Here is a 23,243-nt window from a genome sequence, read left to right as displayed (position 1 = left end):
TGCCAGTGTAGACGTGGGAGAAGAGACCAGCCATCAATGGGAGGATCAGTTTGGGGGAGACACCTGGTGCAGGAGGCTGAGCGGAAAAGGGGAGCACTAAGACCCAGGGTTGGTGGAGGATTGCAGCAAGGAGCTGGTGGAAGAGGAGAAGTAGGCGGTGTATGTGTGTGTGTGTGTTGGGGGTGGGGTGGGGGGAGCCATCTGGTACCTTGGTAGCATCCGAAAGAGCATCAGCAATAACGACAGAAATGGCCAGTCAGTCCCAGGGTATCCAGCAGCTCCTGCAAGCTGAGAAGCGGGCGGCTGAGAAGGTGGCAGATGCCAGAAAGAGTGAGTCTCCTCTTCTCTCCCTTAGGAGTCTGGAAAGAAAATTGGGGTGGGGGGAAAGCAAACATTCGAGTCCCTGGGAAAATCCAAGGCTGGTGGGGAGAAAGCTGGGGCTGGGATGGCTGATTAGGAGGGAAGAAATGGGTGGGTGTTAGAATCTAGCACCTGGTTGGCTGAGAGAAGGCAGAAAAACTTTCTGGAAAGGAATAACCACTACTATCACATTTTGTGAGGGGGTCTACCCCTACCCCCTGTCCTTTCTTCTGCTTCCAGGGAAGGCCCGGCGTCTGAAGCAGGCAAAGGAGGAGGCACAGATGGAGGTGGAGCAGTACCGTAGAGAGCGAGAGCAGGAATTCCAGAGCAAGCAGCAGGCGGTGAGTAGTGGGAGAGTTGAGATGGGACCCCAGGGTGCAATGTGGTGGGTGTATCTGATAAGGTGTGGACAGTGTGACTCTACAAGAAAATAAGGTGGTAAAGGGCTGAAGGGGACCCTTAGGAGGGACCACATTATTGATAAAGATGTGTGATAAGGAAGAGAATCTGAGAATTTTGAAAGACTTATACAGCTTGTGGGGGGAATTGCCACCGTCTACGTGGAGTATGATGTCATTTGGGGTGGAAGGCAGAGTTTTATGATCAGGTGTAGTGAGGTAGTGGGGATTTTACAGTCTGTTTTAGGATGAAGTTGCACGTCAAGTCCCAAAGGAAAGGGAATTGTGTTGCTTTCTTTGGTGTCTGGATATTTCCATGGGATGGGGGTGGTTTTGGCAAGGGCTTTTCTTCCTGGCCTTGCTCCAGGATCTTTCTCTCCACCTGCCTGGACCCTTCTTTCTCTGTTTCTGCTTTTGCCTTTTTCTCTTCTATCCCTTTCCCAATCCCCCCAGGCCATGGGCTCCCAGGGGAACTTGTCGGCTGAGGTGGAACAGGCTACAAGACGCCAAGTGCAGGGCATGCAGAGCTCCCAGCAGAGAAACCGAGAACGCGTCCTGGCCCAACTTCTTGGCATGGTCTGCGACGTCAGGCCCCAGGTCCACCCCAACTACCGGATTGCTGTCTAGGATCCACCGTAGGGCCTAACTGTTCCCTTCCAGTTCCCTTCCTCAAAGAAATCCCCCAATCAAAATTACCTCCCACCATCTCCGCTGCTTCTTTCCCACTTGCTCTCCATTCCCTGGAAATTCTAGGGGCAAGATCCAATAATTCTGTGAAATTTAGAAGTTCTCCTGCTCAGATCTGAATCTCCTTATTGTTCTTTAACCTTCACTGGGACCTTGTAAACTCCCAAGTCACCCTCACCTGACCCCTCTTTGAAATTTGTAGCATGGAGAAGTAGGGATGTGAAAAACACTTTGGCTTCAGAGCCTGGCAGGCTGAAGTCCCTTTCCCAACCCTGCCACTTGCTGGAACAGGACAAGCTACTTAACCCCTAGTCCAATGTCCTCCTCTACGGGACTAAAATGATGATGATAATAATACCTACCTTATAGGGTTGCTGCAATGATTAGGAATCACTCTGTAAAGAGCCTAGTGTGGTTCCTGGCATCTAGTAGCTGTGATTCAATAAATGGTAGCTTTATGGTATTATTACCACTCCCTGCCCACCTGCCGAAACCTAAACACAGCTGTTGCCTCACATTCGTCAACGGTTCTCTAACTCTAGTCATTCATTCTGTGAACCTAGTAATTCTCTGAAGAATTAGTTCTTCCCACCTCTCTTTCCCCAGAGCTTTATGATCCCTGAAAAGTAATGAAGACCTCGTTTAGCCTCTCTACTGTGATTCCAGGAAGATGTTGAATTTCTTAGTCTTTCTTTTTGTTTCTAAGTTGGTCTTTCCCTTTATTGGATTCCCCCTTTTCCGATTTCCCCGAAGACCCATCAGATGCTCACTGCTTCCTGAGATCTAAAGTGATGCTATGTTCCGTTGTATGCATGGCTTTCCTTTCTACATCTTGAACACCTTTCCCTTGTAACAATGAAAAAGTGTCAATAAAAAAACTATGGGCAAATCAACTGGTGTGTCGAAGCAGCTTCCTTTTGCTTCATCATTTCTCATTTTCAGTCACTCTCTTGTTTTTTATTTATGTATTCCCCAAACACCCCAAAGGGCTGTTCTTTGAAACTTGTTGGAAAAACAAAAGGAACTAGTGTGTTATTATTTCTCTAAAGTGAGAAACAACGGTGGGGTTACTCGTTGGGAACCTGAGAACTATAGATGGCAACTATAGAGAAAAGCTGCAGTGTAGGAACAAGCACTTTTTGTTCCTTATCTTGCTTTCTTGTTCTTTTCAAGATATTTATTTATTTTCGAGAGAGAGCAGAGTGAAAGAGAACATGGGGGGAGGGGCAAAGGGAGAGGGAGAAGCAGGCTCCTCGCTGAGCAGGGAGCCTGATGCGGGGCTTGATCCCAGGACCTGGAGATCATGACGTGAGCCGAAAGCAGACGCTTAACAGAATGAGCCACCCCGGTGCCCCAAAACTTGGGATACTTAGAGTCGGAAAAACTGCCCTTCTATGACACCATCCTTGGATCACTGTTATTTCTCTTGGCCACAGAAAACAATCCCTGCTTCACCAAGCCAAAGACTTGAACCAATGAGGTAATCCACAGTGTAATTATTAACCAGACTCTTTAAGCAGGGAGGCGGATACAATAGAGAATAAAATGTATTTGTATCCTGGCTCTGTCACCGCACTAGCTTTGTTACTTTGGACATGTTGCTTTATTTGTTTGCTTGTTATAGAATGGGAATAATGATATCTATTCCTTAGTGTCAAACGGTTAACTGTGATAACAGGTAAAGAGCCAAACGTTTGCTATCATTTTTGTTGACATCACGTCTGATTCTGAGGCCTATCAAAGACTGGGGTGTCAAAGGTTTCATTCAGGAAAAAATTCAAGCTGAACAATGGGGCTGCTGGAAGCGGGGCTAAGGACAGTCTGCTCGAATTAACAATACTTATGGGATGTTGTGTAACTCTCAAGCCCCACCATTTATCTTTAACACTTGAGGCAGAATCTAGACCGCCCCGTCCCCCACTCAGTGGATTCAGAACACATTCCTGCCTCGAATTACCTGCCCATCAGCCTCGGGGTCCTTGGGGCATCAACTACATCGGCCCACATTATTTTAGGCAAATGCCGCCCACCGTCTCCACCACTGGGGAAAGGGTAGGGGGAGGACCCGTGAGCACGGGTCAGGATCATTCCTTCCCCTCAGCTAGGGTCAGACTAGCTCCTGACGCCCCCGGGTCACCTTGACTACCCGGCCAAGGACCCCGTGGGAACTCCCAGCCCCCTCCATCCTGTTCCACCGAGCGGGGCGCCTACGGAGGGGTGCCCAGAGAGAAGACCTGCCCGGCAAGAAACTAAAGGAAGAGGTGAGGGACGTGGAGTAGACGAGGACAATAGAAAAAAGGTAACAGTGGGAGATGATGCTAGTTTCTTTTATGCCTTTTGTTACTTGCAGTAGCGGAGGAGTTAAAAGTGGCTTAAAATAAATTTTTTTTTCACACAGGCATTTTTTAAAGGCAACCCCAGCGCGCACGGAACTATTGAATCTGGAAGGATCTTCTTCCGGTCTCTTGCGCCTGCGCGCTGGCAGGCGAGAAGGCGGGAGTCCCGGGTAAGAGGGAAGCCGAGAACCGGAAGTGAAGGCAGAGTCCCTCCTTCGTCGCTGTTGCCGCCGCCATATGCGCTCGCCTTGCTCAGGTAAGCTTTTGGGCTTGGTATCATCCGCCTCCATCTGCATTTCTTTGCGGTCATCCTGTCCCATGGACTCCTGATACCGCTTGCACAGGCTGTGGTCGGGTCCCTGGGGCCTAGTTGGGTCATTATTTCTATTGCTTGCATTCGTTTTCAGCGCTCTTAGAGTTTCGGGGGGGGTAGAGGTAGGGATGCAAGGGGGCCCAATCCAAGATGGTGGGCCCAGCGCCATTGTGTTCCTTTTGCTCCCTGCTCCTTCGCTGCGCTCCTCGTTTATCGGAGGCCCTAGCGATGGTGAGAGGCGGCTCTAGGTGTCCTTTGGTCCTGGGCATTTGCGGAGGGCGGGGCTCTTTTCACCTTCCTTCTCCTCTCTGGGTCCTCTTCATGGCCCAAGGTGGGAATAGGAGGAGGGGCCGGCCGGCTTCTGGGCCTAGTTGGACTTTTCTCAGCTGGACTTACCAACCTTTATTTGGGACATTTCCCAAATGTTTATGCATGGTGTCATGGTGTGATTATCGGAAGGGAGTCTCACGTGAGGAGTAACGCAAGGGTGTTGTGAGACCCCTTGCTAAAGTTTTTGTTAAAGCTGTAGCGAGTGTATCAGTTATTTTCTTTTTCATTGTATGGGGAAGATATGAATACTTTTGACCGAGCCATTCCTCTTACACTCCCCCCCCCCCATCAATTACACAGGGATTAAGCACCAGAAGGAGGTTACTGAGGAGTGGGACGTGGATGGCAGCCACATGATGTTTTTATTTTGAGAAGTGAGCGCTTTGCGCAATGATGACCTTAATCTATCACCCTTGACTGATGGCTGCTTTGTTAGGGAGATTATAGGGAAAGCGCAGAGTTCCTTTGAGAATTTTTCAGGATTCATCTTTATCTTGTCATCTCCATTCTGCACTCCCTTGTCATATTTTGCTTTTCATTTTTGTTTTCTTCATTATTGTTACTTACAGATCAGGAATTCATATGCTGGTTCTCCCCTTCCTACTTCCTGGTTTATGCTACTCTGATCCTAATCTTGTTGGGAATTTGTCTTAACCACTTCACCTGGGACCACTGTGTTATGTTTGTTCTTGCTTTTATGTTTTGTGTTCCTATTAGTTTTTTTTTTTCCAGGTAAAGGTGTCACAGTTTAGGGAAAGTGGGAAGTGTGTGGGGATGGAAGAGAGGTGGTGAAGGCTCTGCTCGTGACTAATAAGTCTTCCATCTGTTTTTTTCCTAGCTCTTCTATCACAAACTAGGGTGTGTGTGTGTGTTTTTTTAAACTGTTGTTCAAGCCCCCACTCTCCTTCCTTGTTTTCACTTATTCTGCGTGAAACCATCCAGAGACCCCTCCCCTTCTCCCCCTGCCGGCCCAGTTATGGCAGAGAACGATGTGGACAATGAGCTCTTGGACTATGAAGAAGATGAGGTGGAGACAGCAGCTGGGGGAGATGGGGCTGAGGCCCCTGCCAAGAAGGATGTCAAGGGCTCCTATGTCTCCATCCACAGCTCTGGCTTTCGTGACTTCCTGCTGAAGCCAGAGTTGCTCCGGGCCATTGTTGACTGTGGCTTTGAGCATCCATCAGAAGGTAAATTTCTGCCCGGCATAGAGTATTCATTAAGCTCTCTAAGGATACAAGAAACAGGTGTGTTAAACAGTCTCTCAGGTCGTACATACTTATTTAGGCTAGATCAGGAGATAAAGGATCAAAAACTGTTTTAGCAGTAGGAAAGATTTATATAGATGGGTTTTTCATACATGATAACATGAGAAGCTAGTGACATGAAAAGTGACTTAAAGGGGCGCCTGGGTGGCTCAGTTGGTTAAGCGTCTGCCTTTGACTCAGGTCATGATCCCAGTGTCCTGGGATCGAGCCCCACATCGGGCTCCCTGCTCAGCAGGGAACTTGCTTCTCCCTGTCCCTCTGCCTGCCGCTCTGCCTGCTTGAGCTCTCTCTCTCTCTGTGTCATATAAATAAATAAAATCTTTAAAAAAAAAAAAAATGAATTAGAGGTCTGCCATTTGTTCTTCTGACTGGTTTTTCTTCTTGTCTGCTTGTTTTTAATTTTGTCATTTAGGTTTCTAATTTTGAATTTCCAGAGAGGAGCTGGTTGGACCTTAAGTCCCTCTCTGTTGGCCAACTCTGGTCTCTGGAAACCTTAATGGCTGATCTAAAGTGGGTGGCTTCTGGGTCAGCTACCAAGCCCTTCAGAGTTGCAGGGTTATGTGGCCTAAAGCGTGGCAAGCTAAGTTGGAGAAATGGCCTGAGGCAGGCACTCACATGTCATGGATTGTTACAGATTAAGGAAAAATAGGAACAGTCAGAAACATTAAAGGTGAGCTGTTGGTAGGTGCAAGAGGGTTTTTAGCAGGATGGAGGAGGGAGCACTGGAGTCGGAGGCTAAAGTGAAAGAACTAGGAAGGTCTGCTTTTGGGATGAGTTTGGGGGAGAAGAGAGGTAGAAAGGGTCTGGGAATTGATAACCATTTAAGAATTGAACGGTGAGAAATGGGTTTGGCAGGGTGGAAAAAAGGTGGAGTTATCTGGAGACTGAAGTCTAATTTTTCTTTTTTCCCCGCCTTCTAGTCCAGCATGAGTGCATCCCTCAGGCCATTCTGGGAATGGATGTCCTATGCCAGGCCAAGTCAGGCATGGGGAAGACAGCAGTGTTTGTGCTGGCCACACTGCAACAGCTGGAGCCAGTTACTGGACAGGTACACTGGGGGAAAGTGCTGTGGAAGACATTTTGGTTAGAAATATTCGAGAAGGGTGTTTTGTCTTAGCCATGTGATGCATCCGGAGCCATGAGTGTTTGTTGCTAAGATGGCCTCTGTCACCTTTGATGGTTATGGGGGATATTACATAGTAAGCATGGGGTTAACGGTTTAGATTTCAGAGTTGAAGTCATTTATGATCTGCCAGATGTGCTTTTGTGACAGTTTGCTTCCCCAGAGGGCATAGTAAAGGGATAAACTGTTTGTCTCCATCTACTCCCCCCGCCCCCCCCCCCAGGTGTCTGTGCTGGTGATGTGTCACACTCGGGAGTTGGCTTTTCAGATCAGCAAGGAGTATGAGCGCTTCTCTAAATACATGCCCAATGTCAAGGTAAGCCAGGGTAAAGAGACCTGGGAGGGTGAGGGTGTGGGGCGTTGAAGGCATTGAAGACTTGTAGACCAGCAGTCTTCATGTCCACAGTTGTTAAATTACATGTAATAGCTAGTAAGTTTCTGCAAACTTTGGTGTGCAAGAGATTTATGTTACAGGGATCACTTGAATACATTGTAATTTCTTTTTTTTTTTTTTTTAAAGATTTTATTTATTTATTTGAGAGAGAGAGACTGAGAGAGAGAGCACATGAGAGGGGGGAGGGTCAGGAGGGTCAGAGGGAGAAGCAGACTCCCTGCCGAGCAGGGAGCCCGATGCGGGACTCGATCCAGGGACTCCAGGATCATGACCTGAGCCGAAGGCAGTCGCTTAACCAACTGAGCCACCCAGGCGCCCGAATACATTGTAATTTCTGAGATGTTTGCTTACATTCTAATTTTGGAGAAGCATTAGGTTACCTTATGTTAATATAGCTGTGCAGCAGGAGACTGCATGAATGGTCTATGGAGGATGCTTACCACGATACCACACTTTTGTTAACTACTTATTCATATTGACTTTTATTTCACTGTGCTGTGGTTGACAGTTTGAGAATTTTAGGGTCTGTGGCAAGAGAAGGCTAAGAGCTCCAAAATACCTCTAGTGTGGTGTGTAATTTTTGAGGATTCTTTAAAATGGCAGAAAATCGGAAGATGTTTGGGGGCCACAACGGAATAGGCTTGGGTTGTTTCCATATATAATCTTGATTTTCATAGTGTGGTTCCCAAACCCATAGTTACAGCATCATTTGGAAGCTTGATGGAAATGCAGATTATGTGGGTACCACCCCAGACCTACTGAGTATGAATATGCATTCTAACAAGATCTCCAGGTAATTGGAGTTTGAGAAGCACTGATGTGTATAACTTTCTACTCCTGGCTAGGATGTGGTGAAGAACAGTACTTTTGTTTGGATTGTTGCTATTTTCTCCTGTTACTCATTACTTTACGTGTTGAGTCCTAGCCCTAATCTAAAAATAGTCACTTTTTTTTTTTTTTTTAGAGATTTTGTTTTTTTTTGAGAGGGAACACGCATGAGCCGGGGGGGGGGGGGTGGGCAGAGGGAGCCCCCATGTGGGGCTCAGTCCCAACCTGAGTGGAGGTCAGATGCTTAACTGAGCTAAACTAAAGTAGTCCTTTTTTTTAAAAAAAAGATTTTATTTATTTGACAGACACAGCAAGAGAGGGAACACAGGGGGAGTAGGAGAGGGAGAAGCAGGCTTCCCGCTGAGCAGGGAGCCCAGGACCCGAGCCGAAGGCAGACACTTAACGACTGAGCCACCCAGGCGCCCCTTAAACTAAAGTAGTCTTAAACTAAAAGTAGTCTTTTTTTTTTTAGTGATTTTATTTATTTATTAGAGCAAGCGAGAAAGTACAAGCAGGGGGAGTGCGAGAGGGAGAAGCAGGCTCCCCACCGAGCAAGGAGCCCGATGTGGGGCTCGATCCCAGGACTCCGGGATCATGACCTGAGCCGAAGGCAGACGCCTAACCAACTGAGCCACCCAGGCGCCCCCTAAAAGTAGTCTTCACTGATGAATCACAGACCTCTACTCCTGAAACAAATAATATGTTATATGTTAATTAGAGAAAGAAAAGTAGTCTTAAAAACCAAAGTAGTAATAGCAGTATCTGAGTGGGGTAAATATGTTGGAGTAATTTAAAAGGTCTCATAATGAAAAGATTTTTGTTCTCCTATCTCTGATCGCACCTCACAGAAGTTAATCATTAGTTAACCTTTTTTTCCTTTTTTCCCTAATGGTTCTGTGACACCAAGTATTAGGCACTGTTCTCTCATTTTATCAAATTCCGGGTGTTTTTTACTTCTTTTCATGAAAGATCAGACGGTTTACATTATTCTTTTGTTACATGAAAATTAATTTTAATTCTTTAAAAATAATTTAAATGCCCTGTGTGTGTGTGTGTGTGTATTATGCGTATCTATCTTCTTACATTGTCAGTGTCGTTGTCCTTCCACCAGGTAGTCTTGCTGGTGGTTGATTATAAAAGTTGAAAACCAGAAAACAGTTTCCGTTGTTCTGACTGTTGAAACATTTATTGCTGGCTTATTAGTGAGCGAGGGTTGCATTTCCTCCTCTATAGGTCCAACTTACCAGTTTATGCGGTTTAAAAGAGGATTTTTTTTTTTAAAGATTTTATTTATTTATTAGAGAGCAAGAGAGAGAACACAAGCAGGGGGAGTGGGAGAGGGAGAAGCAGGCTTCTCACAGAGCAGGGAGCCCGATGGGCTCGATCCCAGGACCCTGGGATCACGACCTGAGCCGAAGGCAGATGCTGAACGACTGAGCCACCCAGGCGCCCCAAGAAAGAATTTTTTTTTAAGTTTATTTTTTTTTTTTTAGTAATCTCCACACCCAGGGTGGGGCTCAAGCTCACAACCCGGAGATCAAGAGTTGCATGCTCTTTCAACTGTGCCTCAAAACAGAATATTCTTGGTGTTAAGATCAAATATAAATTGTCATGACGTTTTATTTTGTTTAAAATTGTGCTATAGTGACTTGTTTGAGGTTGGGCTAGTTCTACAGAATATCCTACGTCTGGATTTGTCTGGTTTTACTCCCTTACAGTGTTGTTTGAGTTGTTTTCTTTCCGTATTTCCTTTAACAGAAATAATATTTGAAAGCTCAGCTAATTGAAGTTAAACATTTTTGGCAAGAATTCTTGAGTTGAGGGCGCCTGGGTGGCTCAGTTGGTTAAGCGACTGCCTTCGGCTCAGGTCATGATCCTGGAGTCCCGGGATCGAGTCCCACATCAGGCTCCCTGCTCAGCAGGGAGTCTGCTTCTCCCTCTGACCCTCCTCCCTCTCATGCTCTCTGTCTCTCATTGTCTCTCTCGCAAATAAATAAAAAATCTTAAAAAAAAAAAAAATTTTTTAAAGAATTCTTGAGTTGATACCTGTGTATTTCCTGTTCTGTTGCAAATTTGGTTGTCCCATAATTAGTGATTTTAGGTTTATTCTGACAGTGTGATCCTGTGATTGATCTTTCTGAAACTAGAAAGCAGTTTCTGGTGTCATTTGATATTGTATTAAGGCTTACATCCACAACAAATCTTTCCCTAATGTTTTTAATATGGAGTAATATGTTTACCTTGAATCAGTAATTTCATAGGGTTTGTTCAAAAAGGTGTTTAAAAATCTTCAGAGGCACCTGGGTGGCTCATTCAGTTGAGTGTCCGACTCTTGATCTTGGTTCAGGTCTTGATTTCTGGGTCGTGAGTTCACACCCTGCATTGGGCTCCACACTGGGCATGGAGCCTACTTGAAAAAAAAGAGAGAGAAAGCAGGAAGAAAGAAAGAGAAGAAAGAAAGAATAAAAAGATCTGAGTTTAGTTAGGAAAACTTGATATTCTGTGAGCGCTGTGTGGCACTCTGCAGTCTGGTGATTACTATTTCTTGTTATCCTTTTGTTTTTAGGGTTTATTTATTTATAATTTACACCCAGTGTGGGGCTCAAACTCAAACCCTGAAATCAGGAGTCATGTGGTCTACTGACTGAGCCAGCCAGGCGCCCCTTGCTGTCCTCATTCTTAGAGTGAAGTCTGGCCATAGCACCAGGGGAAGGAAGATTATTAGATTAAGTCAGAAGAAAACGCTAGTCCTCACTGCCCTGATTAGTCACATGACTTTGGGCAAGTCACTTTTGTTTCTTCAGTGTCTGGGGAACATAATAAGAATTTTAGGTTGGGTGACCTTTGATGTTCCTTCTAGCTTTGAAATGTTCTAAGAATTCGTTTAAATTGAAAGGAAGGGAGCTGTGGGGAGATTGGACTCTTTCCTTCCTTGTGAGACACTGTTTTCTCCTCGGTTAATACAGGTCGCGGTGTTTTTTGGTGGTCTGTCTATCAAGAAGGATGAAGAGGTGCTGAAGAAGAACTGCCCGCATATTGTTGTGGGGACCCCTGGCCGCATCCTCGCCCTGGCTCGAAATAAGAGCCTCAATCTCAAACACATTAAACACTTTATCTTGGATGAATGTGATAAGATGCTTGAACAGCTCGGTGAGTGGCAGCGCTGGGATGGGGCTAGCGATCTGGGCATTGCCCTTCAGAGCCAGATGATGTTTATTTGATATAGGAGCACTTCAGTGCCAGGACGACTCTTCATCTGTCACCCAGGACTGATGGCTCTGGCTCCCCTCTTGGTTTTTGTTAGGCTTTTTAAGCAACCTTGGTGATCAAGGGGAACGGTGTTTTGTCCTTCCTTTCTGTGGTGGAGGTTTCTTTTTCTTTGAGAGGAGTGGCTTTGCTGATCTTAGACATCAGTCACACCACTATTCTTTCCTTCATGGGTTTTTATGCTGGGTGTTTGGGGAGATAATAAACTGAAGAAGGAAGATTGTTTACTCTTTGGCATCCCCTGCACAGCGTATATCCAAATTTATAGCTGAATAGATCTTTAGACGTCAGGATTAATGTGGAGAGTTTATGGGATTTTCTGTAGTCCGGTATGCCACAAGAAAGGAAAACTGTAAGAACTCACGTTTAATAAATGAGAGAGGGGGGATGGACATAGCCCCAGGGATAAGTCATTTCAGCTGATTTTTGGCTATTACAGATGGCGAGCTATAAGGTGGGCTTGAGGTAGAGAGATCTCACTTGCCTGGCTGGATAAAAAGTGTGATCCAGAGGAAGCGTGGAATGGACTCTGACAGCTAGAATGTAATTAGGTGTGCAGTATTTGTAGATAGCTGGGGCATGGGGAGAAAGTAGGGAGAAGGGCCTTGTAAAGCATTTCTCAAGGGTTTTAGGCTTGTGAGCCTCTGCAGTGGGTTTCATCTCCATATCATAATTGTGATATTTGGGATTTCGTTATCTTCTTCCTTGGTTAAAACACAAAAGTGGAATCGGGTTAACCTGATCTCAAGTCTTTATTTCAAATTCCATTGTATGTTATTTCCATGGTGTTACTGCAATGGATGTGATTTTATGGTGGTTCAAGTGAATAGAGTACCTGAGACCAATCTTGCTGTGAAATGAATCTTGCTTACCCATTTCCAGCAGTCTTCACCTCGTTGGGGAGGCAGTCTCTGGTTTTTGTCTGATACATGCTGCTTTTCTCCTATGATTTTTTTCCTTTTTCTTGTAGACATGCGTCGGGATGTCCAGGAAATTTTTCGCATGACCCCCCATGAGAAGCAGGTCATGATGTTCAGTGCTACCTTGAGCAAAGAGATCCGTCCTGTCTGCCGCAAGTTCATGCAAGACGTAAATACCCTTCTACCTTCTCTCCCTCCACTCCCCGCCCACTGCCTCCTCCCCTTCCGCACCCTCTTCCTCCAGACTCCCTTGTCCTTCAAGTGCCAAGAAGGGGGCACGTGCCCATCTGGGAGTGATGACTCCTTGAAGAGACACACAGAGGCAGAGACAGCTAGTGTTAGGGTCTGCGCGGGCGCCAGGGAAACTCCGGAAGACTTGGTCGGGTTAACTTGAGAGCGGGTAGTGTTCGACCTTTTTTTTTTTTTCCCCCATCATCACAGCATTTTTGAACCTCTTCTTCCTTTTTGGGGGAGGGCAGAATTTTCTGCCCTACCACCCACCCATCGTCTCCTACACACCTCTTTACAGCCACGCACCCTCAAGGTGGCATCGAGCAGACAGTTGGAGCCTTCTGCTCCCCAAAACTCATAACTTTTCCGGTGGCAGGAGAGCAAGAGAGGGACAGACAGATGGCAGGGCATGTCCAAAAGAAGAGCAAACAGCACAAATGAATCCGCTCCCTCCCCACCTCCAGGGGTGGGGGCCTTTGGCACCTCAGTCCCCAATCCCTTACTCCTTCCCGTCCATACCTCCTCGCACCCATCTGGAATCTCGGTTGATGTGAGCCGGCAGCGGAGAAGCACCGTGGAGCGGCGGGGGAAATGCGGACGGCACCCAGCGGTGGATGGCGGCAGCGGAGGCCGCGGGGAAACCTGACCAGGAAGCTGAGGACCAAACCAGCCTCTTTTTCTGTTCCCGGTTTTTTTCCTGAATCCAAGGCGTGCCGTGCTCCCCGTTTCCCCCCATATGTGTTGGGGGGAGGGGTGTCCTGAAAGGGGGGGTAGATTTTTTTTTTCTTTTTAAAAACAATTTTTTAATACTCAAAGGAGAGGGATATGGGAAAGGTAAAGTGAGGAGCTCCACTTGGATGTAACCAGGTGGGTGTTAGGGTTTGGGGCTAGATGGGGCCTGTTGTATAAACAGTGCAGTGTATTCTTTCCCCATCCTGTACTGCTCTTTCCCATGGGGTGTTAACTATTTTTAGCTATACTTGGGGCTAAGATTAGATTTGAAGGAGGCCATGGAACTTCTTTTTGAAAAGCCTGCCTTTGCTACCCTGCTTTCTGGGATTGGGCTTCTGGTTTTCTCCCGTGCCACACATCCTTTCCTGAAATCTTGGACCCTGGGTGTTGATATTAATTACGTCCCCAGGTTAGTGAAGAGTGCTAGGAAACTTGGACTCAGGAGTTGAGTCTTGTGTCAATTTATATTTTTTTATGCTACTTCCTCCCCTTCAAGGGTTTTGTGTGTGTGTATGTGTGTGTGTGTTTTTTAAGATGAATGTGTATCTGCTGCTCTGAATTTTGTTTTTTAACACCATTTATTGGTACCGTCCCTGTAACACTATAGTTGGTTTGACTCTTAGTTCAGAGTCCAGTGGGTGCCATCTAAACAATTCCCTTGTGGTCTGAGGGCAAGTTGTTACTCACCTTGAGTAACTTTTGCTTCTCTTTCATGCCAGTTTTGAGACCATCCATTGTAGCATTCTGATCTTAACAGATACCCACCCTCCTGATGTGGATCTGATTCTCTTAGTGGGTTTTTTAAAATTTTTTTAAAGATTTATTAGAGAGTGCGTGCACAAGTAGGTGGTGGGGCAGAGGGGGAGGGAGAAGCAGACTCCCCACTGAGGAGGGAGCCTGACGTGGGGCTTGATCCAAGGACCCTGAGATCATGACCTGAGCTGAAGGCAGACGCTTAACCCACTGAGCCACCCAGGCACCCCCTGATTCTCTTAGTTGAGAGAATACTCAAATGGAACAATCCCTGTCTTCCCCCTATATTTTTACAACCAGCTGTGGTGGAGTTACTCTGACCTTGAGTCACCCTGTCCCATCAATTCCCAGGCGTTTGGATCACATTCTCCCTTTGGGGATCATCTCCCATTGTTTTCTTTCCTCTGCCACCTCACTTTGAGGTAATGGCTTCTTGCCATTGGGTGGTCTCACTCCTCCTTTTCCTCCCTGCAAAGTTCCCTTCCCATGACAGTTTGAGGTTGGGCAGTCTTAAAACTCATCTGATAGGAAGGAAATTAGAGCTAATGTGGAAGAGACCACATTAAAATGGGGGTATTTTTGGGGGTGTGGTGGGGTTTTCAGTCTTCTCTTCTCCCCATCCCCCCATGGGGTGTATTGGAGATAAGTTCCTCCACCCCCCCAGGTTTAACCCCCCCACTCTGCCCTCCTCCCGTTCCCCACCCCCTACTCCCCCTCCCCCCCCAGCCAATGGAGATCTTCGTGGATGATGAGACGAAGCTGACGCTGCATGGGTTGCAGCAGTACTACGTGAAACTGAAGGACAACGAGAAGAACCGGAAGCTCTTTGACCTTCTCGATGTCCTTGAGTTCAATCAGGTCAGTTGTTCAAGGTCCAGTAGGGGGATGAGCACGTCTCCAACTGTAGCAGAAACCTGGTTAAGTACCCTTTTATTGAGGACATGACATATGTGATGTGAGCTTCTCGAGAACGGTGGAGAAATTGCCTTTTAAGTGAAATTCTTTTAAATGAGAATTTAAACAGGGTGAGAGCTGCTTTTCTGTTCCATGGCTGTCACAGCCAGGTGTTTAGTAAAGAAAAAGCTCAATAAAGAAGAGGGGATTTCATAAGCTGGTAAAAGTTCCAAAATATCTTGGGTTTGCTAGGTTCTTAAATTTGTTTCTTCTCATGCTATTTACCGAGAAGAAGTGTTCCATAACCTAACCTGTTGGGTGGTTTATTTGCACCAAAAACTTAAAGGTAGGTTGCTTATGCGTGTTTCTGATGAGCAGGAAATACTGGTCAAGATCTTTCCAGACTTTAGTTTGACTTTTTAGCACTTGCTCATTTTTACCATTAGCCTCTTGTCTCCTAACATACCTGGTAGTTTTGGTTACTATTCTCTGTACCTTCTCTGTAGCATGTCTGCTCAGGAAAAATCAGAGCTGAGTAAGAAAGGCTAAGTTGTATTTAGAACAGAAGAGGAATATGTGATGGGGATTAGGAGGAATTTCTTTGGAAGAGTGTAGTTACTGAACACTCTTCTCGCACATAATCTCTCACATATCCCACATGTACCCACATCGCCTGTCACACACCCAGGTGGTGATCTTTGTGAAGTCTGTGCAGCGTTGCATTGCCTTGGCCCAGCTCCTGGTGGAGCAGAACTTCCCAGCCATTGCCATCCACCGAGGGATGCCCCAGGAGGAGAGGTGAGTCAGAGGTGGAAAGATGTTTTTTGTCCTTGGGAAGGAAAAGAGACCATTGAGCAAAGGGACTCAACATTTTTCTAATTTCACAAAGGCTTTCTCGGTATCAGCAATTTAAAGATTTTCAACGACGAATTCTTGTGGCTACCAACCTATTTGGCCGAGGCATGGATATTGAGCGGGTGAACATTGCCTTCAACTATGACATGCCTGAGGATTCCGACACCTACCTGCATCGGGTAAGCTCCACACCTACACGGGCATCCCACTGTCCCCTGCTGCTGCCTGATTTTCTGTGTCTTCATACCTTTTTCATCCCTCCTTTGGGTGTCTTCCTATTTTGGGGTCTTCCCAGTGCTACCCTCTGTCTCCTTCCAGGTGGCCCGAGCAGGTCGGTTTGGCACCAAGGGCTTGGCCATCACGTTTGTGTCGGATGAAAATGATGCCAAGATCCTCAATGACGTGCAGGATCGCTTTGAAGTCAATATTAGTGAGCTGCCTGATGAGATAGACATTTCCTCCTACAGTGAGTATGGATCTCAGGAAACTGTCTTCTCAACTCTTCAGAGTCTCCTTGTTCCCTAGTGTGTTTGTCTTGAATCTCATGTACATAAAGTCTCTGGTGCGTAAGAGGCACTTAGCAAGTTTGTGTGCCCCTGATCTTGATGCCCCTGTTGGGATGTTTAGTTGACCTGTAGGTCTCTTTCTCTTGACAAACTATCTTTCCCCACCCCCAGCTTATCCTCTGCACCCACAAACTACAGACCTCTGCATGTATGGGGGTGGGTGGTGTTTCTGTCAGCCCTGCCTTTTCCATGTCTTGTCCTAATTGTGCCATGTTTTCCCTCCAGTTGAACAGACGCGGTAGAGGACTCACCCACCCATTTTGGAACGTGACGGTCTGTCCCTCTTCAGGAGATGACAGCAGGCATGGGGTGAAGGAGACACTACTGCCACCTAGCCCTGACGACCCCCACCCCCACCCCATGGCTTCCCCCCTTTTGCATCACCACCGCTCCTAAACCCGTATTTCCTGAATTGTCTGAATTTTTTTTAACAAAACTAAAAAACGTATGCGTCTGTGGTGTCTGTAAGTGCTCCATCCCTTTATTGGATTTAGGGTGAGGTTAGGCCATGATTCAGTGTATATTTCTGTAAAGACTGTGTGCCCTTCTGTGGGGCCCAGGTTAGAGGGGAGGGCGATGTGACTAAGAATGCAGAGGCCATGGCTCCTTGCTACTTACATTTTTCTTAGTGGCCTGGGAGGGGCTGGGATGTTTCTGACCCAGAGGCCCAGTGTGGGTGGTATGTAGTGTTTCCAGTGTTAGAAGGTAAAGTGGGAACTGGTGGAAAGCTTAGGCGTCTCCTAGGCTCTCTCGGTGTCTCCTCATCTGTTCCTTCAGCTTCTGGATCTTGAGCACCAGGGCCTGGGCTTCCCAAGCCCCTTCTTGCCCTTCCAGTAGGGCCTGGTACAGCTCCAGCTGCTGCTCCAGCAACTCCTCGGCTTGGGCCAGCTCAGCTGTGGGGCGGGGCCTGGGACCCTGAGTGAGGGGGGCAGAGGGGAGGGAGCATCAGCCCAGGCAGGGGGCTGAGGCTTGCTGGAAGTCAGGCGTTCTGCCTCTCAAGTTTAAACCTTTAAACCCTGTTGTATTAAGGTCATCTGTACTGTGAAGCCAAGGTAGCTTCTGGTCTTAGGCATAAGACCCTTGGGGGGGGGCAGTTTGCTGCTCAGGGGTTATAACTGGACTCCTTGTACAAGGGAGGATATGGAGAGGAGAGGACTGGCTGTCCCTCCCCCCACTAAGAAATAATTAACTGTTAGGGGAAATTCCTGTCCAAGGACTTCATGGACTCTGCAGGGAGGGAGGGCTGTGGGGAGAGGGAGCCCTAAGGTCTAGAGAGGGGTGGGGGTGGGGAAGGTGCTGGGGATCTAGGAGTTGGAACTAGGCCAAGAGCTCTGGGGGTGGGGGGGGTATCTACTTGGAGCAGGCCTGTGACACAAGATTAAAGGGATTACTACCCCCTCCTCCCCCCTACCCTCTGCCCCCGCTCTCGGTGCCACTTACCCTTGGGGATGACCTTATCTTCCCACTGCATGTGGAGCTGGTCAGCTCTTGTGTGCTTGTCTTGGGGCTCTGGGAGCAGCACCTCCAGGAGCCATGGGGGCCCGGGGGCCAGGAAGGCAGGAGGAGGCGACGGCAGCAACATGAGAGCCAGGGCAGAGGGAGTACCATGGCTGGTGTAGCAGCGAGCTGTCTGAACTGCCCAACAGCCACCAGGAACTGGCTCCTTCCCTCCAGGCCTTGGCCTCGCTTCAGTGACTGGCCCTGCCCAGGGCCCTGCCCCTACCTTTACCTCCCTCCCAACCTGGCCCCAGACAGAGTCTTCCTGATGTGAAAAAGTTCTGCCAGTTGAGGCAGAACTTCCTTTATTTTTAAAGATTTTATTTATTTTAGAGCAAGAGCAGGGGGGAGAGGGAGAAGCAGGTTCCCCACTGAGCAGGAAGCCAGACATGGGCCTCCTTCCCAGGATCCTGGGATCATGACCTGAGCTGAAGGCAGATGCTTAACCAACAGAGGCACCCAGGTGCCCCAGGCAGAACTTGCTTTAGAAGACTGGTGCCCAGGGGCGCCTGGGTGGCTCAGTCGTTAAGTGTCTGCCTTCGGCTCAGGTCGTGATCCCAGAGTCCTGGGATTGAGCCCCGCATCGGGCTCCCTGCTCAGCAGGAAGCCTGCTTCTCCCTTTCCCACTCCTCCTGCTTGTGTTCCCTCTCTCACTGTGTCTTTCTCTGTCATATAAATAAAATCTTAAAAAAAAAAAAACACTGGTGCCCAGCCTACGTCTTAGTGTCTGTTTTTCTTAGCACTATGTCTTTTCTCATTTCTCAATTCTGCAAGGTACAAGTTACATTGCTGGTGTGCAGGAAACTGGCTCAGAAGGGTTTCACTCAGGACTCAAGGTCCATAACTGGTTGGTGGAAAAGCCTGGAGGATTCATGTCCAGGTCCACCTGACTTGAAAGCTCAGCCATTGACCTGGCTCAAGTATTGATTACCCCTTTATTTCCGTTTTTTTCCCTTCTCGCTGGCCCATAACGACATTCCTTCTTGTCTGCATTGCATGTTTGTAGGGGTTTGCATTCTCTGTTAGTTCAGGGCACTGTTGTGTCATTGTACCCTTGGCTCCTGAAAAGAACGTGACACTGGTAACAGGTTTCAAGCTTTGTTGAACTCGTGAGCCCTCACTTTAAATGTGTGGTGTGAGCCTCGTGTACAGGTGGCCTTCCTGCAGTATGTCCTGAAATGTCCTGTGGCTGGAGAGCACCGCTACATCCCAGTGGGCAGAGGTGGCTCGGAGTGGATGGTCCCAGTTTTGATCATCTGGGAAAAAGGTAGACCCTCAGAAAAAGTATCTCAGAAAACAAGATGGCTGGAGAGTGGACAGTTGCTAACCAGCTCACTATCTTTGTGACATCATGCTGAATTTGGAGGGAAGATGGCCTCTGCCATAGCATGGGGATCCAGGAACCAGGGAGGGTGATCTTCCTGGAGGTCAGTGGCTCTCAGACTTGGGGGGGAGGTGTTGCTGAAGCACCTTTAGATGAGGCCAAACACCCCACATTCCTCATTAGCTGACATGTTCTCACTTTTCAGTGGAAAAAGAACCTAAACTTCGTTAACGTTTTGGAAGAGAAGCTTCCTCATGTTTCTCAGCGATAGTCTTTGCACAATTCATATTTGACTTGCAGTATATGCATGGCTTAAAGTCTTAATTACTGGAACATAAGAGGCCCAAGCTAATGTTATGGTTGTGGGAAACTATCCAGTATAAGGTTAAACAGATGACAAGCAACTAATATTGAAGCTAAACCCACCACATTGATAAATTAAAAGCAAGATTTGTAGCCATTAAGAAAATACAGCAAATGAAACTTATGTAAGACAATCTAAATGATGCACAAATAACAAAGTATCCTTCCTGAAAACTAGGCATTTCTACCATCTGAGTTTCTATTTTAGGTTATGAACTCCAAAATGGACTACTCTCCCAATAATTTATAGTGGGTAGTCTTAAACCTAAGTTAAAATAGAGTCTATGGATTGGGGTTTTGTTCATCTGTGAGAATTGATATAAAGGAAAGGCTGACCTTTGAGTCAGTTCAAATCTATTGAATGTGTTTTGGATCTCATAATCATGGAAATGAAGGAATGAAGATAAACACGTGTAAACCAGTTTGCTTAATTTCATGTTACATATGTTTTTGTTACTCCTGGGTATCTTTTGTCTCTCTTTTTTTTTAAAGATTTTTTTATTCATTTGTGAGAGAGCACGAGGTGGGGGGAGGGGCAAAGGGAGAGGGAGAAGCCAACTCTCAGATGCGGGGCTCATCCCAGGACCCTGAGATCATGACCTGAGCTGAAGACAGATGCTTAACTGACTGAGCCATCCAGGCATTCCTCTCACAGTGTCTTAATAGAGTCTTTTTTCCCCCCCTTTTAAGAAAAGGCTTTATGTCTAATAGACACTTAATCAAATGAGAGTTGGGCCTGGCTTCTGCAGGACAAGCCTAGTTTACAGCCAGAGACAAGCAGAGGATTATGGGAAACATCATCCACAAGGTCAAAGGGCTGCAGAGCTTCCTGAGGCCAATGTGCTGACACTACATCCTACCCAGTGGATTGGCAGGACTGAGGTGACTGACATAAATTACTGTACCCTTCATATGACACTCTTGTGGAGATGGGTACCTAGGAATATTGAAGTCCACTGAACCTGCTGGGCAATTTTTGTTCTTGTCATAGGTGACCTTCACGGTAACCTTTCAAGAGAGCTTTCTCATTTCACTTTTTTTTTTCCATGTGGATGTCTACTTGTTCCAGCACTGTTTGTTGAAAGACTACCTTTTCTCCATGATAAGGCCTTTGCTTCCATGACAAAAATCAGTTGACTGTATTTATGTGGGGTCTATTTCTGGGTTCTCTATTCTGTTCTATTGATCTACTTGTTTTTTCACCAGTACTGTATACACTGTCTTTGTTTTTTTCTTTTTTCTTTTTTTACATCTTATTTATTTATTTGAGAGAGAGACAAAGAGAGTGACATAGAGCATGAGCGAGCACAAGCTGGTGGGAGAGGGAGAAGCAGGCTCTCTGCTGTGCAAGGAGCCCAACGCAGGGCTCGATCCCAGGACCCTGGGATCATGACCTGAGCCAAAGCCAGATGCTTAACTGACTGAGCCACCCAGGCTCCTACACTGTCTTGATTACTATAGCTTTATAATAAGTCTTGAAGTCAGGTAGTATCAATCCTCTAACTCTGTGTTCTTATGGTAGACTGGCTATACGGGCTCTTTTGCCTCTTCATACAAACTTTGGAATCACTTTGTCAATATCTACAAAATAACTTGCTGAGATTTTGAATGGGATTGAGTTGAATTTTTTTTTTGTTAAGATTTTATTTATTTATTTGACACAGAGAGACACACAGCGAGAGAGGGAACGCAAGCAGGGGGAGGGGGAGAGAAGCAGGCTTCCCGTGGAGCAGAAAGCCTGATGCGGGGCTCGATCCCAGGACCCTGGGATCATGACCTGAGCCGAAAGCAAACGCTTAACAACTGAGCCCCCCAGGCGCCCTGGGATTGAGTTGAATTTAAAGATCAAGTTGGGAAGAACTGACGTCTTGACAATATCAAGTCTTCCTATCCATGAGTATGAAATCTCTTTTCATTTATTTAGTTCTTTGATTTATTTTTTTAATTTTTAATTTTTTATTTAAATTCAATTAACATATAACATATTATTAGTTTCAGAGGTAGAGGTCAGTGATTCATCAGTCTTACATAATATCCAGTGCTCATAACATCACGTGCCCTCCTTAATGTCCATCACCCAGTGACCCCATCCCTCTACCCCCCTCCCCTGCAGCAACCCTCAGTTTGTTCCCTATGATTGAGTCTCTTATAGTTTGTCTCCCTCTCTGATTTCATCTTGTTTTATTTTTTCTCTCTTCCCCTATGCTCCTCTGTTTTGTTTCTTAAATTCCACATATGAGTGAAATCATATGATAATTGTCTTTCTCTGATTGACTATTTCACTTAGCACAATACCCTCTAGTTCCATCCACGTCATTGCAAATGGCAAGATTTCTTTTTTTTTTATGGCTGCATAATATTCCATTGTATATCTATACCACATCTTCTTTACCCATTCATCTGTCGATGGACATCTGGGCTCTTTCCATAGTTTGGCTGTTGTGGACATTGCTACTATAAACATTGGGGTGCATGTGCCCCTTTGGATCACTACATTTGTATCTTTGGGGTAAATACCCAATAGTGCAATTGCTGGGTCATAGGGTAGCTCTATTTTCAATTTTTTTGAGGAACCTCCATACTGTCTTCCAGAGTGGCTATACCAGCTTGCATTCCCATCAACAGTGTAAGAGGGTTCCCCTTTCTCCACATCCTCGCCAACATCTGTTGTTTCCTGACTTGTTAATTTTAGCCATTCTGACTGGTGTGAGATGGTATCTCATTGTGGTTTTGATTTGTATTTCCCTGATGCTGAGTGATATTGAACATTTTTTTTTTATGTGTTTTTTGGCCATTTCTATATTTTCTTTGGAGAAATGTTTGTTCATATCTTCTGCCCATTTCTTAATTGGATTTTTTTTGTTCTTTGGGTGTTGAGTTTGATAAGTTCTTTTTTTTTTTTTTAAAGATTTTATTTATTTATCTGAGAGAGAGAGCACAAGAGTGGGGAGCGGGAGAGGGAGAAGCAGACTCCCTGCTGAGCAGGGAGCCCGATGCGGGACTCGATCCCGGGACTCCAGGATCATGACCTGAGCCGAAGGCAGTCGCTTAACCAACTGAGCCACCCAGGCGCCCTGATAAGTTCTTTATAGATCTTTGGATACTAGCTCTTTATCTGATATGTCATTTGCAAATATCTTCTATTTTGTCGGTTGTCTTTTGGTTTTGTTGACTGTTTCCTATACTGTGCAAAAGCTTTTTATCCTGAAGAAGTCCCAATAGTTCATTTTTGCCTTTGTTTCCCTTGTCTTTGGAGATGTGTCTAGCAAGAAGTTGCTGTGGCTGAAATCACAGAGGTTGCTGCCTGTGTTCTCCTCTAGGATTTTGATGGATTCCTGTCTCACATTTAGGTCTTTCATCCATTTTGAGTTGTCTATTTTTGTGTATGGTGTAAGAGAATGGTCCAGTTTCATTCTTGCATGTGGCTGTCCAGTTTTCCCAACACCATTCATTGAAGAGACTGTCTCTTTTCCATTGGATATTCTTTCCTGCTTTGTTGAAGACTAGTTGACCATAGAGTTGAGGGTCCATTTCTGGGTTCTCAATTCTGTTCCATTGATCTATGTGTTTTTGTGCCAGTACCATACTGTCTTGATGATGACAGCTTTGTCATAGAGCTTGAAGTCTGGACTTGTGATGCCAACAGCTTTGGTTTTCTTTTTCAACGTTCCTTTAGCTATTCCGGGGTCTTTTCTGGTTCCATACAAATTTTAGGAGTATTTGTTCCATTTCTGTGAAAAAGATGGATGGTATTTTGATAGGGATTGCATTGAATGTATGGATTGCTCTAAGTAACATAGACATTTT

General features: G+C 46.2%; 3 protein-coding genes and 2 non-coding genes across 8 annotated transcripts; 4 read left to right on the top strand and 1 right to left on the bottom strand.

Annotated features, from left to right (window-relative positions):
• The first annotated feature begins 12 nt into the window (after positions 1–12).
• ATP6V1G2 (ATPase H+ transporting V1 subunit G2) lies at positions 13–2,338 on the top strand. 2 transcript variants are annotated; one of them, XM_032398478.1, is made up of 3 exons: positions 13–150; positions 601–701; positions 1,212–2,338. In XM_032398478.1, exons 2-3 carry the CDS (start codon positions 642–644, stop codon positions 1,383–1,385), a joined length of 234 nt encoding a protein of 77 aa, XP_032254369.1. In that variant the 5' UTR covers positions 13–150; positions 601–641; the 3' UTR covers positions 1,386–2,338. The 2 variants fall into 2 exon arrangements, with proteins under 2 accessions (XP_032254369.1, XP_032254368.1); XM_032398477.1 differs by having other exon boundaries at positions 146–330.
• A 1,510-nt stretch (positions 2,339–3,848) lies between these two features.
• On the top strand, positions 3,849–16,795 carry DDX39B (DExD-box helicase 39B). Of its 3 annotated transcripts, none has more exons than XM_032398456.1 (11): positions 3,849–4,037; positions 5,367–5,611; positions 6,610–6,737; positions 7,036–7,128; positions 11,001–11,184; positions 12,272–12,390; positions 14,664–14,795; positions 15,520–15,629; positions 15,721–15,865; positions 16,005–16,152; positions 16,478–16,657. In XM_032398456.1, exons 2-11 carry the CDS (start codon positions 5,401–5,403, stop codon positions 16,492–16,494), a joined length of 1,287 nt encoding a protein of 428 aa, XP_032254347.1. In that variant the 5' UTR covers positions 3,849–4,037; positions 5,367–5,400; the 3' UTR covers positions 16,495–16,657. The 3 variants fall into 3 exon arrangements, with proteins under 3 accessions (XP_032254347.1, XP_032254345.1, XP_032254346.1); XM_032398454.1 differs by having other exon boundaries at positions 3,940–4,037; positions 5,263–5,611; positions 16,478–16,795; XM_032398455.1 differs by lacking the exon at positions 3,849–4,037 and adding an exon at positions 4,046–4,325 and having other exon boundaries at positions 5,263–5,611; positions 16,478–16,795.
• Positions 4,773–4,850, top strand: LOC116628292. The gene has a single exon (XR_004298606.1). It is a non-coding gene; the product is annotated as a small nucleolar RNA SNORD83 (small nucleolar RNA).
• Positions 11,236–11,312, top strand: LOC116628293. Its single transcript, XR_004298607.1, has one exon. It is a non-coding gene; the product is annotated as a small nucleolar RNA SNORD83 (small nucleolar RNA).
• A 154-nt stretch (positions 16,796–16,949) lies between the features above and the next one.
• Positions 16,950–18,093, bottom strand: MCCD1 (mitochondrial coiled-coil domain 1). The gene is made up of 2 exons (XM_032398457.1): positions 17,693–18,093; positions 16,950–17,167 (listed from the first exon to the last, which is right to left on the bottom strand). The coding sequence occupies exons 1-2, from the start codon at positions 17,858–17,860 to the stop codon at positions 16,982–16,984; spliced, it is 354 nt and encodes a 117-aa protein (XP_032254348.1). The 5' UTR covers positions 17,861–18,093; the 3' UTR covers positions 16,950–16,981.
• Positions 18,094–23,243: the final 5,150 nt, after the last annotated feature.

The sequence above is a fragment of the Phoca vitulina genome, unplaced genomic scaffold (genome assembly GCF_004348235.1).
Source record: "Phoca vitulina isolate PV1807 unplaced genomic scaffold, GSC_HSeal_1.0 scaffold116, whole genome shotgun sequence".
Taxonomy (NCBI): domain Eukaryota; kingdom Metazoa; phylum Chordata; class Mammalia; order Carnivora; family Phocidae; genus Phoca; species Phoca vitulina.
The sequence above is the reverse complement of the archived record's forward strand: the minus strand, read 5'-3'. Positions and strand labels throughout refer to the sequence as shown.